Genomic DNA, 16,044 nt, shown 5'->3' with positions numbered 1-16,044 from the left:
CTTCATCCACAGCTTAATGGAGTACTGATCTCCACTCTGGCCCGGCTTCCCTGTGTCACATCTTCTTCAGCTGGACGCTGTGGAAACCAAGGCCTACAAGATTATTGGAATCTCCCGCAATGAAGCTGAGTCTATGGGCTTATCACTTCACCATCGCAGACAGTTCAGTAGTCTATGTCTTCTCTCGCTTCCTTTCTGGTCTTTCACCCTCTGTTCTTTCTCTGCTTTGCCCCCCCCCTCCCAGGATTATGCAGGGCACACATGGTCCACCATCAACCCTGTTCTGGCGAAACTACTTAAATCCAGGATCACTGCTCACCTCCACTCATTCATTTGTCTTTTTCCTACCTGTGGAACCAAATTCCACATTCTCTTCAATCTCATTCTTCCCTCCAGGTCTTTAAGACAGCTGTTCACCACCATCTCAGATCATCCCCAATCCAAAACTATGATCTTTTCTACCCTGGTTACCCCCAACCCCCACCACAATCCCTCCTCTTTCCAAATTTCAATTTTTCCCTTCTGAGACTTTCCTTTTCTATGCATCTTGTTCACCCTATGCATCTTCTCCTGCCCTTCGTTCCTCCCCACATCAATTGTTTGTCCAAGTCTGCCTCCATCTTGGCCTTCAATTCTGTTATTGGCATTTCTCCCTCTCTCGACTGTTGTTCCTTTTGTCCTGTTGTATCCTGATCCGTTCAGTGCACTTGTACCATCTCTTCCAGGAGCCTCGACTACGTGTCCAATCAAAAAAATGATGGTAAGAGATCAGGTTGTTTGAAAACAAGAAAGAAGACATTACTGCAGAAGTAATGATGGATTCCATGACTGCTTGTACTGTACTGTAATTAGAAGCAAACTCACTGGCCGAAAGTTGGTAGGGATTGTTTCTCACCCTACTTACGGACAGGAGTGATGTTTACTGACTTCCAAGCAGAGGGAGGCAGCCATAGGACAGACTGAATTTGGCAGATGAGGGGGTGGATCAAGAACAGCAGATCATGATTCTGACCGGTCAATCGCCATCTTCAGATTCCAGACCAAGCTAGTTTTAAAAAGAGACCAAATCATTAAAGTGATGTGAAAATGAACAGAAAAAAAAACGTGGATTTAGAAGCAAGGCTGTAGAGGTGGAGCAGTAAAGATAAGGACAATCCTCTGTTTTTCATCTTGGATTTGTGGGTTCGCGGTACTGTCTACATTCGAGGACCAACTACATGTTGCTTATACACAAAAATATCAACCAGCAAACCCCCAACCTCCCCACCCCTCTCCCCACACCCCTAGTTCTCATATGCTTAACATTTCGATGGCACTTAATTCTTAATCAGTGTCAACCTCGGATAATACATGAACTACATCGGCCATGGATATTCGAAGGGTATTCAGTTTTCTTTCATACGGCACATGAACAGAAACAAAATGAATATTAGCGATTCCTTAACCATAAGCCTTTTAAACACCTGACCTAAACCAAAAATGCCATTACATTTGGAGTTAAGCTTTCATGAAAAGAATCTGCCTTTGTAGGAGTTAATAATCCTCTTATGCAGCACAGGAATCAAATATTAATTTTGTCACAAAGGCAAAGAAATGCACCGAGGCACCTGGCACGGCGAACACGGTGTCAAACTGGAGACAGTTGGAAACTCCGGTGGCATCCTCAGCACAGCTCTGCCATAGGTTTTCGTAGAAGTTGTTTGTAGTAATCAGAGAACCCACAACGGTGGCGACCCTCATATAGGGGCTACATATCGTTGCAATGCTCATCACCAGGCTCAGGAATCCCAGAAACAGTCCAATAAGTTCACACATGCCTCCGAGACCAAAATCTTGTCAGATGAGCTGCTTTGGAGAGTGTTATCAGGCCTACAGGATGGAATGATGGGAAGGCAAAGCTTATGAGGGATGTGAAGTACGCACTGAGGCGAGGGGATGGTGATGCGGAGGATTTGGCTGATATCTCGATCGCGATTCTTTATCTCTTCCTCCACAGAAGTCCTCTTACCCAGGCTGTCTCGATCAGTTTGTCTTCGTACTCTCCCTCTTCTCCATGTCCTGTACTTTCCTGTGCTCGCCTATGGATCCGTAGCAGTATGCTAAGGAAGGGTTCAATGACTTGTATGTCACAAAGATAACGTGAGAGTGTAAACATTGTGGGAGCCACACAGCAAGTTTACATTTGTTACAAGTCAGTCCTGGTAGTGATAGGTGGGGAGAATAAGTTGGTGTATAAACCACTAAAAGAGTATAACGAAGTTTACGTTGACTCTAAAGCACAATATCATCCCGACAAGCATCTTCAAAATAAACCGCTATTATAAATCTGACGCATACACCTGACACAAACGCGTATATTTCAACTACTTCAACAGTCATCGGACATTTGTATCTCTGCCACCGAAGGTGGTCCGAGGTTAGGTTTTCATGTCTGTCTGTCTGTCTGGCTCTGTGTCTGTCAACATGATATTTCAAAAAGTTATAGACGGATTCAGACGAAACTTGGTGGACAGGTTGTGCGTGTGACAAGGAAGAATTGATTAGATTTTGGTGAAGATCCGATGTCGCGTGCTGAGGATTTGTTATTTATTTATTTGGCATGGGGGCGGTGAACATTGAATGTACCTGTACTTGTTTTTTTTTTTAAATGTTATGGTTATTGTACACCTCTCCTTCCCCATTCCATATCCAGGCGATGCATGACGTCATCACGGGGCGCCAAAGAAAGGGGGTACTCGGTTTTTACTCCGTTCGTTTGTTTTTCTTGTTTGTCTGGGTGATATCTCAACCATCCTTTGAGCTAAGAAGTTGAAATTTGGGGACAAAAGTGAAGATGTGCTTTGGCAAAACAATATTTTTTATTTATATATAGATTACTTAATTACACACCTTCATGACCTTTTCTTCAAACTTTTCCTTTACTCTTGCACCTCTTCCCTAAACTTCAAAAAGAAGAAAAAAAGAAGAGGTCTTTTACAATAATGCTTCAACTTCCCCTCTTCATCCGGTTCTTCTACAAATTATTGTCTTCAATTCGACCGTTCTTTCATCCCGTGTCTAAAAATTCCATCTATTACAATGCTTCCTTTCTCCACTCCATCCATCTTACAAGGTATGCAAACAAATCTGACCTACAAATAAAAAAAATCTCATTTGGCAATGTACTTGTTTGTATTCCATTATTAATCGTTCTTTTTTTTTCTTCCAAATTCAGTGCAAATTCATCCCACCTCCTTAAATATACCTCCTCCTAACTCCTTCCTTGTTATACCCTCTTCTTACCCCTCCCATCTTAGCATCTCTCCACTGTCCTCTGCCAGACTAACCCCCTCTAATATCTCAATCTGTATGGTTTTCAAATATCTCACTCTCTATCATGCTCTCCCTTTCCTCTCATCACATCTCCCCCTCAAATCTTGTTCCTACCCCCACTACCATACCATGATCCAGTCTCATCCTCCCCCTCTGCTCACCCCTCCCTTTTACCTCCTCCTCCATGACTGTGCCTGCTCTCATCGTCTCACCTCTCTCTCTCAAAGCTACTCTCTCACCCTTCCCTCACAAATCAACCACCCCTCCCTCTTCAAAGCAAATTTTACTCTCTTCCCCTCCCCCCACCCCTCCCCTAAGCTTCCACACCACACCTTTCACCCTCAATTCTCTTCCCCTCACCCTTCTCCCTCAAATTCTCCCCATTCACTCATCTCTCTCAATTCTTCCCCCTCCTTTTCAAATCTCACTACACACTCACCCTTCTCAAAGCTGCCCCCCACTACTTTCACATCTACAAAACTGCCTCCACCCCCGAACCTCTCTTCTAGCTCATTCTTCCACTTCCCTTTGCCCCCTCTCTTATTATTTCCCACTGCTACACATCCCTTCACCACCTAGCCCTTTGTCCTCCTCCCATCAGACCCTCTCCCCCAGCTCTTCTACAATCTGTCATCAACTCTCACTACCTCCATCTCTCCTCACTCACACTACCATCTCCCTCCCCTCCTTCTTCCTTAACCGTGTGGACATCAAACATCTGGGGCCTTCGCTCTAACCCGACTGACCTCTCCATACAGGTTGCCACTGACAAACCAGATATAGTCCGCTTAACAGAAACTTTCCTCTTTCAAGATGTCTCTGACTCCGTAGAATCTCTCCCTGGTTACTCCCTCCTCCGGTATGATAGACCTGAGCCTCGTCCTGGCGGCGAAGTTGCTCTCTTCATCAAAAACTATTCCTCACCCTCCATGCGCTGCACTCCCCCACACCCCCAGGAATACCTCTGGCTATGGCTTCCACTCTGCTCCCACCTCTTGTTTATCTGTGTGTTGTACCATCCACCAAACAGTGATGACTATTTGCATCTCGCTCGCCAAAAACATGGACCAACTTCTATCCTCTCATCCCAGCTCTCTCTTTCTCAGATGTGATGACTTCAATTGTCATCATGCCTGTTGGCTGGGTGTAGGTACCTCTCTCACCTGCCATGGCACTTCAGCAAAGGACTTCTGTGACTCCTTAGGACTGACTCAATTGGTCAACTTCCCAACAAGGATTTCAGCAAAGGGTACTCCATCTCTTCTGGATTTGATTTTGACCAATTTCCCTGAAAAGATCTGCTGTTCTTCCTCCGCTCCAATCGCTTCATCTGACCATATTTTTGTGAAAGCGGACATCTCTCTGCCTGTTGTTAGAGAACCACTCCAGCGCCGACGAGTCTGGCACTTCACTCAGGCCGACTGGCAGGGTTTTCAAGCAGCCATCAAACTTCGAGACTGGTCTCCCATTCCTACTTCCTCCGACATCAACTCATCCTGGGAATTCTTTCGAAGAAACTTGGTCTCTCTCTGATGCACACATTTATCCCATCTCGTCTTCAGTTGTCATCCCCTTCCTCCCGGCCATGGTAGACTGAAGCTTGTGGAGAGGCTGTTGTCCTGAAACAACTTGCCTTCACCTCATGGAAGACAAATCCAACTGAAGGTGATCTCAGTTCCTTCCAGAAAGCTCGGAACAAGTGTGTGTCGACCCAAGGAGAGCCAGGAAATGACATCTTTCTAATCTCAAGTATGAATTCTCAAACCTGTCTCCCTCCTCCAAATCCAGGTGGCGTATGAAATCTGTTTCTGGTTTATGTTATCCCTCCACCCCTTCCCTAACCTCAAATGGCTGCACAGCTGACACTGCATATGGAAATGCTGAATGTCTAAACTCTATTTGCTTCTAAATATTGGAACCAAACCCATTGCTTTCTGTACCGACCTAACCCAGTTACACCCAGCTGTCCCTGAACTCTGTGTCCTTTTCTCCTGACAAAGTGAAGAGTTTGCTGTCAAAACTCGACTCAGATTCTGCAACCGGTTCAGACGGCATCAGCCCACGTGTCCTAAAAACCTGCTCTGCTGCTCCTGCTCACCCTCTCTCTGTTCTATTCACCCTCTCATTTGCTCAAGGTCATATGCCATCTGCTTGGAAATCAGCAAACATTACTGCCCTGCATAAAAAAGGTGCAAAAACAGATCCCTGCAACTACAGACCAATCAGCCTTCTCCCAACCATCAGCAAGGTTATAGAATCCATCATCGCTTCAGACATTAAATCCTTCTTCTTCTCCAATGGCTTGATTTCCGATCATCAATTTGGATTCAGACAAGGTCATCTACCCTGGATATACTATTTCTGCTCTCCCACCAATGGATGGAGGTCTTAAATGCCAAACATGAAATCAGAGCCATCTCCCAAGACACATCGCATGCTTTCGATATAGTCTGGCATCCCGCACTGCTCACAAAACTCTCTTCCTATGGTATCCAAGGACATCTCCACTAATGGCTCACAGATTTCTTCTCCTCTCGCAGTCAAAGCGTGGCTCTTAATGGAATTCTCTCATCTCCTCTTCCCTTCCAGGCTGGAGTTCCTCAAAGGCAGTGTTATTGGCCCTGTGCTTTTTCTGGTTTTCATAAATGATCTCTCAGATTCCCTGGAAAATCCTCTTTATCTCTTTGCTGATGGATCCACCCTCTGCCATATCATCCATCATCCCTCAGATCGGCAAACAGCAGCTTCTTCACTCTCTGCAGACCTGGATAGAATCACAAGCTGGTCAAACACTTGGAATATGTCTTTCAATCCTGACAAATCTCACACTCTCACTATCTCTCTCCGAAAGGAACATCTGGAAAACCCCTCCATTTACTTTCTGAAAAATCCTCTTGAAGTCCTTTCATTCAAGCTTTTTCTTCTCACGATCTGCCATGATCTTTCCTGAGAAAGCCACATTTCCAAACTGGTCTCCAAGCAAGTTGCCAACTTGGTATCCTGTGTCATTCAACGTCCTTCCTTGGCACACCTGAGCTCCTGACCATGTACAGAGCTTTCATCCACAGCCTGATGGAAAACTGCTCTCCCCTCTGGGCTGGTGCTCGTACCTCACACCTAGCTCGACTTCACGCTGTGGAAACCAAGGCATTTCGGATCATTGGTATCTCCCGCGATGAGGCTGAGTCTTTGGGCCTCTCACTCTCTCTCACTGCAGGCAGGTCGGTGGTCTTTCTGTCTTTCACCGTCTCCTCTCCGGTCTCGCCCCCCCGCATGCTTTGTCTGCGATTTGTCACCACCATATTTCCGCAGGGCGCTCAAAGTCCACCAACAACCCCCTTCTGGTAAAACTACCATAATCACCAATCACTGCTGACTCTCACTCTCTCATTCCTCTTTTTCCCCACCTTTGGAACAAACTCCCACACTCTCTTCAATCCCACTCTTCTCTTCAGATCTTCAAAACAGCTGTTCATCACCATCTCCAATCTTCCCCCATCCAAAATATTGATCTTTTCTATCCCCGTTAACCCACAAAACAGTGGGGAACAGAGACATTTGGAGACCTGTGGAAGGGAGAGGGATTTTAGGGTGGGGGGGGGGGACACGGGGTATACAAGATGGACACTACAGGGACTTTCAGGAAAGAAAGCAGGGAATTTGAAGGAGGTGCGTTTGGGGTGTAAATTAATTATTTAACTGTCAACCAAATTTTTTTATTTTTATTTTTTGTATACCTTGGTCAAGGCTCGTATGAGAGCAAACACACAACTCACAGCAAGGAGGCATGAGACAAGAGGGGCGGGAGTGGAAGGGACAAAACATTGGGGAACAGACACAGGTGAACTGTGGAAGGGAGAGGGATGGGGATGGGACGGGGAACATGGCGAGGAGAAGATGGACATTACAGGGACTTTCAGGAAGGAAAGCAGGAGAATTGAAGGAAGTGGGCTTGGGTGGATTATCGGGGGTAGAAAAGATCGAGGATTTGGATGGGGGAAGATAAGAGGTGGTGGTGAACAGCTGTTTTGAAAGCCTGGAGGGAAGAATGGGAAAGAATAGAGTGAGGAAGTTTATTCCAAAGGCGGGAAAAAAGAGGAATGAAAGAGTGAAGATGAGCAGTGATTCGTGATTTTGGTAGTTTTACCAGAAGGGGGTTGTTGGCGGACCTTGAGCGCCCTGTGGAAATGTGGTTGGGACAAATCGCAGAGAGAGCAGGGGGGCAAGGCTGGAGAGGAGTCGGTAGAAGACAGAAAGACCACCGACCAACCTGCGGTGATTGAGTGAGAGGCCCAAAGACTCAGCTTCATTGCGGGAGATGCCAATGATCTTAAATGCCCTGGTTTCGACAGCGTGAAGTCGAGAAAGGTGGGAGGCAGGAGCACCAGCCCAGAGGGGAGAGCAGTACTCCATCAGGCTACGGACAAAAGCTTTGTAAGTGGTCAGGAGCTCAAGAGGGCCGAGGAAGGACTTTGCACGACGGAGGATTCCAAGTCGGCGACTGGCTTTTGAGGCAAGGTTGGAAATGTGACTTTCCCAGGAAAGGTCATGGCAGATAGTGAGACCCAGAAGCTTGAAAGAAAAGACTTCTTCCAGAGGATTGTTGAGAAAGTGGATGGGGGGGTTTTGTAAACGGTCCTTTCGAAGAGACATAGTGAGAGTGTGAGATTTGTCTGGATTGAAAGACATGTTCCACGTGTTGGACCAGTTTGTGATTTTATCCAGATCTGCAGTGAGCGAAGAAGCTGCTGCTTGCCGGTCTGAGGGATGACAGATGGTACGGCAGAGGGTGGAGTCATCGGCAAAGAGAAATAGAGGATTTTCCAGAGAGTCCGAGAGATCATTGATGAAAACCAGAAAAAGAACAGGGCCCAGAACGCGACCTTGAGGAACTCCAGCCTGCACATAAATTCATAAATTGATTCATAAATTAATGATTTTACAATTATTTATTCTATCCATTACAGTGTGTAATTACAATTGAAGACTTGGTGATGCTCTGCTGCACTTATCTCTACCAGACATCCCTATGCACTTTTTCATGCAGAATTATTGGTAAGGTGGAGCGAAATAACAGAAGGAACAACTTTACAGACCGACATAAGTAAAGGGGAAACAGGTTCAAAAAGACACACGGAAACAATCCACAGTTGAGGGTTGGAAGGAAGAGAGAGAATGAATCAATAAGTTGGAGAAGGTGTCAGCGTGAGTTTAAGAGAGCAGGGGTAGTTGTGGGAGAAAGCATGAGGTGATGTCAGGCAGCACTCTTCAAACAATAGAGGGAGGGCCATGAGGCAACAGACACAGTGAGTCACTTCAAAAACACAGGGGGTGAACAAGATGGAGACGTGTGCAAGCTCTCAATCACAGAAATGGAAGTAAAAAGGGGAAACCCAGAAAGAGCTGGGCATGGGGAAGGTTCGTTGGGGTGGAAATATCATGGTTTTGGATTGGGAATGACCTGATATGGTGGTGAACAGCTGTCTTGAAATCCTTGAGGGAAGACCGATATTGAAGAGACCGAGGAGGTTGGTTCCACAGGTGGGAAAAAGAAGAATGGATTGCGTGGAGGTGAGCGTCAACTCTGGACGTTGTCAGTTTCACCGGAATGCGGGTGACCGGAAGACCACAAGCTCCTGCAGAAACCTGTGGGGAGGAAAGGGGGTTGGATAAGGGGTGGGGGACAGCACAGAAAGGGCAGAGGGTGCAAGACCAGAAAGGAGGTGGTAGAAGACAGAGAAACCACTGACCTGTATGCGATGTACAAGTGATATCCCCAGAGACTCAACTTCATCATGGGAGATACCAATAATTTTTAAAGACTTGTTTTCCAGGGCATCAAGCTGAGCAAGGAGTGAGGCAGACATGCCGGGCCAGAAGGGAAAGCAGCACTCCATCAAGCTGCGGAAGAAGGTATAGTAGTCAGATAAAAGTTCACATGTGCCAAGTAAAGACTTTGCACAATGTAGGATACCCCAATCGATGAGTGATGTTGGAGGCCAAATTAGATTTGTGGTTTGCCCAATGACGAAAGACCACAGCTGATAGTGAGGCCCAAAGGTTTGAGTGGCTCTTCTATGATCTTGACTCTGTAGACAAAAAAAAGAAGCTCGAGTGACAACTTCTTCGAGGGGATTATGAAGAATGTATATCTGAGGTTTTGCCATGGTCCTTTCACACACAGAGAGAGAGAGAGAGAGAGAGAGAGAGAGAGAGAGAGAGAGAGAGAGAGAGAGAGAGAGAGAGAGAGAGAGAGAGAGAGAGAGAGAGAGAGAGAGAGAAAGAGAGAAAGAGAGAAAGAGAGGAAGAGAGGAAGAGAAGAGAAGAGAAGAGACACAGAGAGAGAGAGACACGGACACGGACACGGAGACGGAGACGGAGACGGAGACGGAGACGGAGACGGAGACGGAGACGGAGACGGAGACGGAGACGGAGACGGAGACGGAGACGGAGACGGAGAGGGAGAGGGAGAGGGAGAGGGAGAGGGAGAGAGAGAGAGAGAGAGAGAGAGAGAGAGAGAGAGAGAGAGAGAGAGAGAGAGAGAGAGAGAGAGAGAGAGAGAGAGAGAGAGAGAGAGAGAGACATGAAGATTAGGAATAGGACTGGGCCCAGAACACTGCCTTGGGACACTCCAGCCTTGACAGTAAGAAGAGTTTCGAGGATCTGGTTGAGAGATGTGCGTTGCCACAAGATTGGATGAAGTCAGTTAGCCATGTGTGGAGTTGGCCTTGGAGAAAAATGATGCAACCAGCAGGCACAGGCTGCACCCAAAACAACATCAACAACATGAACGATGTAACGGCACCAATTACAATTCCAACTTCAAACGGTAATAAACATTCATGAAACGGGATGGGATGGGATGGGATGGGATACTGCACTGTACTCGAACCTGAAGCTCTGTAGGTCTTTGTTTTGTGTAATTTTTTTTCATTTATTCCAGTTTTAAGTTGGTAATTTGTTGACACCTTGAAGGAATGAAAACAATGCGAATCGAATCAAATCCTGCCATTTAAAATACTCGAAAGTACTGATAAATATCACCAGGGAATGGAAGAGCGACTTGGAAATCACAGATCGATTCATTCGTGGTGACGGTAATATGGTCCACGTGATTGGAAGTATCGTGGCCTGCGTGCGGAGTCCTGGAGGACGTCGACGAGGCCTTCAGTGAGGGAAAGCCCATGACGTCACACAGCCGACAGACGAGACACGAGATGACCGGTGATACCTTGGCATTTCCACGACAGGTCGCTCCAGGTCGAGCGGTCTGTGTGTCCATCCTTGCGAGGGGAATATGGAAGTGAAACTTTGCGTTTTTTAAATTGATCCCACTTTCCATCATGTACGGGTTTTCACCATCACCAGCACGGGTCTGTGGGCTTTCACAAACAAAACGGGTCAAACCCATAAAATCCGGGTCACCATCCATGTATGTGAGTGTAAGGGCGATCACCTCACGATCACGTTCACCTCACGTTCACCTCACGTTCACCTCACGTTCACCTCACGTTCACCTCACGTTCACCTCACGATCACCTCACGTTCACATCACCTCACCATCACCTCACGTTCACCTCACCATCACCTCACCATCACCATCACCTCACGGTCTATCTGCCTTCCACCGCTTCCTTTCTGGTCTTTCACCCTTGTGGAAAGAAGACAAAGAGACGTCGCCTGGTGTTGGCTCAGTGGTTGGGGTGGCGGCTTGTGATCCGAGGGTCCTGAGTTCAAGCCCTGTCGGCTGCCGAATTAATACATCAGGCGGTTGACTCAGCCTGTCATCCTTCCTTGGTCAGCGAAATGAGTACCAGTTCCAGTGTGTGTACTGGTAGAGGGGCACTGCATCAGAGACACAGTCGCGCTTCAAGAAATGATTGCTACCCCGGCAGCTAAGCTGTCATACGACACCAGACAAAGAGACCACTGACCTATCTGCGTATGTACACACATGCAAGTTGTGCGTGTGTATATATTATGTATGTATCTGTGTGTGTGTGTGTCAGGCTGTATATATGATGTGTGTGTGTGTGTGTATGTGTATGTGTGTATATATGTATATATATATATATATATATATATATATATATATATATATATATATATATATATATATATATATATATATATATATATATATATATATATATATATATATATATAGATATATATAGTGTGTGTGTATGTGTATGTATATATATATATTGTTACGGATTCGCGCCCGCCGGCGTGCGGACGGCCACGTAACTCGAATCGCGGCACGTCGCCCACCGGACGGACAATCCAGTCGTGACCCTCTCGGACTAACGCCGGGAACCAGTCACGGGTGGACCTTTCGGTCTCACCGCGATCGAGCCAATCAGCCCCGCGTGGGATAGGGTTGCTCGCCAAATTCGACCTACCTAAGTACCCACACGGAGGGTAGACCGGGCGGTCGCACCTCGCCGCAGGTCGACTTCGGACACGGGCCACTTAAGCGACCCGTTCCGTACTATCGGGATAACCGAGCGGTGTTATTCGTCGACCTCGACGGTTCGATTAATTATCGGGCGTATTCAGCCCACTACCAACCCTTTACGTGAAGCAAGATGAGGATTCAATGAAAGAAATGACGAAGCGAAGCGGGAAACAGTTCAACACAAAGCACATTTATTCGCGATGAACGGAAAGCGCACATATACAATTCCACCAAAAGCACATAGAAAAGAAAAACACAATGCAATTTACACAAAAAGCAAATGCGACAATGCAGATCTAATACCGATTACGCAAGCACACGGCAACACTTATACAATTTTACTTCACAGACGGCGCCGACAACACATACCCAAAACCAAGGAAAAGATAACCCTCAAAGATTAGGCGGGCCATGAGGCCGAGACCGGGTCGGGCCTACCCGTCTGGTGATGAGACGCGGAGCGGCGATGGTGCCTCAACTCCGCGGGCCTCGCGGGCAGTGTCTGGTAGGGGGTGGGAAAAGGGGCCCCCTTGGTCGCACTGTCTCAGCGCGGGGGGAAACAGGAGGGGGTTGCTGATGCTCGGGGTATAGAGGATTTCTACTCTGCCTCGAGTCCCGCGACGAGCGTCTCCACCTCGGCCAGGTCGCGCCGTCGGCCTCCCTGGTGTGCAGCTCCCTGCACGACGCGAGCACCCCCTCGTCTGCCCTCGCCGCCTCTCCACAGCTCCGTCCCCTTTGCTCCGACTCCAACGCACACGACGACGACCAACTCCTTCTTGCTTCTTCTTCCCAACTCCACCGACTGCGAAGTCTTAACTCTCGTCCACTTGACTGACGAACGCGGTCGCTTATATAAGCCCCGTGGCTTCGCTCTCTCATCTTTGACCCCCTGCCTTCGATCTTTCACCTCGCTCCCCATTGGCCCGAGAAAAAGTGGGCGTGAATGCATTTTGATCCATAAATTTGCATATAGCGATCGCCCTCCAACGCCCTGGAGGCGGGGCCAAATCGCCCCTCACTCACCGATTGGACGGAACAAAAGTGGGCGTGTGTCGTTTTTGATCCGTTTTTGAAGTGGAAAATCCGTGGTTTTGTACACGCTGTTCGGCGCGCGCCCTGCACGAGTCCAACACCGGTACCCACAAGCGGCGCAAGAACGGTGGCGATGCGACGGTTGCGAGGTGTGACGTGAAGCGGCGCTGCGGTGGGTGGTTGATGTGGTGGTTGGTGGTGGTAACAATGGCGGTTGGTCCAAATTAAAGATAGTAAAAGAAAAACGGCTATCCTGAAGAGTCGCAGCACACATAAATGACATGTATTCCCACTAGACAACGGGTTTGGGCCTAACTACACATATACTTACCGAGATACCTCACCTAAGGGACCTGAATGGTGGTTTGCGAATTTGGTAACCACAACAATATATATATATATATATATATATATATATATATATATATATATATATATATATATATACACATACATGTATGTATGTATGTATGTATGTATGTATGTATGTATGTGTGTGTGTGTGTGTGTGTGTGTGTATGTGTGTGTGTGTGTGTGTGTGTGTGTGTGTGTGTGTGTGTGTGTGTGTGTGTGATACCAAGGGCATAGCCAGAGATCCAAAAGCAATGAGGCGAAAAGAGGTGGGGGGGGGGTGTTGTCCTATTTAGGTATTGTGATAGGAGTGGAGATAAGAGTATTCAGAACACTGCCGGGTGGCTTTGATAGTTTACTCCCCAAGGAGCTCAGATGGCCAGAGGGCTCAGGCCAGATCATATTTCAGGAAATGAGCGACGAGGAAACTGCCTCGTCTGCCTCAGCCTGGCTATGCCCTTGATGTCAGACTGTATATATGATGTGTGTATGTGTGTGTGTGTGTGTGTGTGCATGTGTGTACATGTGTGTGCATGTGTGTGTGTGTGCATGTGTGTGCATGTGTGTGTATATTGTAACAAATATGGAAGCCATTTGCACACAAACAGACAGCAGTCCCTAAGCTTAGTTATTTCGATAAGTATGTGTTTATAGTTAGAATCCTTCCTTCTGTCTTATGGGAATTTCATGTGTGCGCTACGAGTTATTTTATAGTTATAATTTATACATCAACTGCAACATCATCAACATACCATGATCCAGTCTCATCCTCCCCCTCGACTCACCCCTCCCTTTTACCTCCTCCTCCATGACTGTGCCTGCTCTCATCGTCTCACCTCTCTCTCTCAAAGCTACTCTCTCACCCTTCCCTCACAAATCAACCACCCCCTCCCTCTTCAAAGCAAATTTTACTCTCTTCCCCTCCCCCACCCCTCCCCTAAGCTTCCACACCACACCTTTCACCCTCAATTCTCCTCCCCTCACCCTTCTCCCTCAAATTCTCCCCATTCACTCATCTCTCTCAATTCTTCCCCCTCCTTTTCAAATCTCACTACACACTCACCCTTCTCAAAGCTGCCCCCCCCACAACTTTCACATCGACAAAACTGCCTCCACCCCCCAACCTCTCTTCTAGCTCATTCTTCCACTTCCCTTTGCCCCCTCTCTTATTATTTCCCACTGCTACACATCCCTTCACCGCCTAGCACTTTGTCCTCCTCCTATCAGACCCTCTCCCCCAGCTCTTCTACAATCTGTCATCGACTCTCACTACCTCCATCTGTCCTCACTCACACAACCATCTCCCTCCCCTCCTTCTTCCTTAACCGTGTGGACATCAAACATCTGGGGCCTTCGCTCTAACCCGACTGACCTCTCCATACAGGTTTCCACTGACAAACCAGATATAGTCCGCTTAACAGAAACTTTCCTCTTTCAAGATGGCTCTGACTCCGTAGAATCTCTCCCTGGTTACTCCCTCGTCCGGTATGATAGACCTGAGCCTCATCCTGGCGGCGAAGTTGCTCTCTTCATCAAAAACTATTCCTCACCCTCCATGTGCTGCACTCCCCCACACCCCCAGGAATACCTCTGGCTCTGGCTTCCACTCTGCTCCCACCTCTTGTTTATCTGTGTGTTGTACCATCCACCAAACAGTGATGACTATTTGCATCTCGCTCGCCAAAAACATGGACCAACTTCTATCCTCTTATCTCATCCCAGCTCTCTCTTTCTCAGATGTGATGACTTCAATTGTCATCAAGCCTGTTGGCTGGGTGTAGGTACCTCTCTCACCTGCCATGGCACTTCAGCAAAGGACTTCTGTGACTCCTTAGGACTGACTCAATTGGTCAACTTCCCAACAAGGATTTCAGCAAAGGGTACTCCATCTCTTCTGGATTTGATTTTGACCAATTTCCCTGAAAATATCTGCTGTTCTTCCTCCGCTCCAATCGCTTCATCTGACCATATTTTTGTGAAAGCGGACATCTCTCTGCCTGTTGTTAGAGAACCACCCCAGCGCCGACGAGTCTGGCACTTCACTCAGGCCGACTGGCAGGGTTTTCAAGCAGCCATCAAACTTCGAGACTGGTCTCCCATTCCTACTTCCTCCGACATCAACTCATCCTGGGAATTCTTTCGTAGAAACTTGGTCTCTCTCTGATGCACAGATTTATCCCATCTCGTCTTCAGTTGTCATTCCCTTCCTCCCGGCCGTGGTAGACTGAAGCTTGTGGAGAGGCTGTTGTCCTGAAACAACTTGCCTTCACCTCATGGAAGACAAATTCAACTGAAGGTGATCTCAGTTCCTTCCAGAAAGCTCGGAACAAGTGTGTGTCGACCCAAGGAGAGCCAGGAAATGACATCTTTCTAATCTCAAGTATGAATTCTCAAACCTGTCTCCCTCCTCCAAATCCAGGTGGCGTATGAAATCTGTTTCTGGTTTATGTTATCCCTCCACCCCTTCCCTAACCTCAAATGGCTGCACAGCTGACACTGCATATGAAAATGCTGAATGTCTAAACTCTATTTGCTTCTAAATATTGGAACCAAACCCATTGCTTTCTGTACCGACCTAACCCAGTTACACCCAGCTGTCCCTGAACTCTGTGTCCTTTTCTCCTGACAAAGTGAAGAGTTTGCTGTCAAACCTCGACTCAGATTCTGCAACCGGTTCAGACGGCATCAGCCCACGTGTCCTAAAAACCTACTCTGCTGCTCCTGCTCACCCTCTCTCTGTTCTATTCACCCTCTCATTTGCTCAAGGTCATATGCCATCTGCTTGGAAATCAGCAAACATTAGTGCCCTGCATAAAAAAGGTGCAAAAACAGATCCCTGCAACTACAGACCAATCAGCCTTCTCCCAACCATCAGCAAGGTTATAGAA

General features: G+C 47.3%; 1 protein-coding gene across 2 annotated transcripts in view; it reads right to left on the bottom strand.

Annotated features, from left to right (window-relative positions):
* The window catches only part of LOC147019332 (claudin-15-like), a 70,024-nt gene that overhangs the window by 31,454 nt on the left and 22,526 nt on the right, over positions 1-16,044 (bottom strand). Inside the window, exons 2-3 of one of the 2 annotated variants that reach the window (XM_085899754.1) lie at positions 9,063-9,213; positions 8,774-8,958 (exon numbers count right to left, since the gene is read on the bottom strand). In XM_085899754.1, coding sequence (XP_085755880.1) covers positions 8,774-8,958; positions 9,063-9,209 — 332 coding nt within the window. In that variant the 5' untranslated portion in view covers positions 9,210-9,213. Of the gene's footprint in view, positions 1-1,607; positions 1,870-2,008; positions 2,920-8,773; positions 8,959-9,062; positions 9,214-16,044 lie in introns of those variants that run through there. The other variant, XM_085899755.1, reaches the window with a different exon arrangement.

This window comes from Eptatretus burgeri, chromosome 10 (genome assembly GCF_056783735.1).
Source record: "Eptatretus burgeri isolate ZD-2024b chromosome 10, Ebu_testis_v1, whole genome shotgun sequence".
NCBI lineage: Eukaryota > Metazoa > Chordata > Myxini > Myxiniformes > Myxinidae > Eptatretus > Eptatretus burgeri.
Note: the sequence above shows the minus strand (reverse complement) of the source record. Positions and strands in the feature narration are given on the sequence as shown.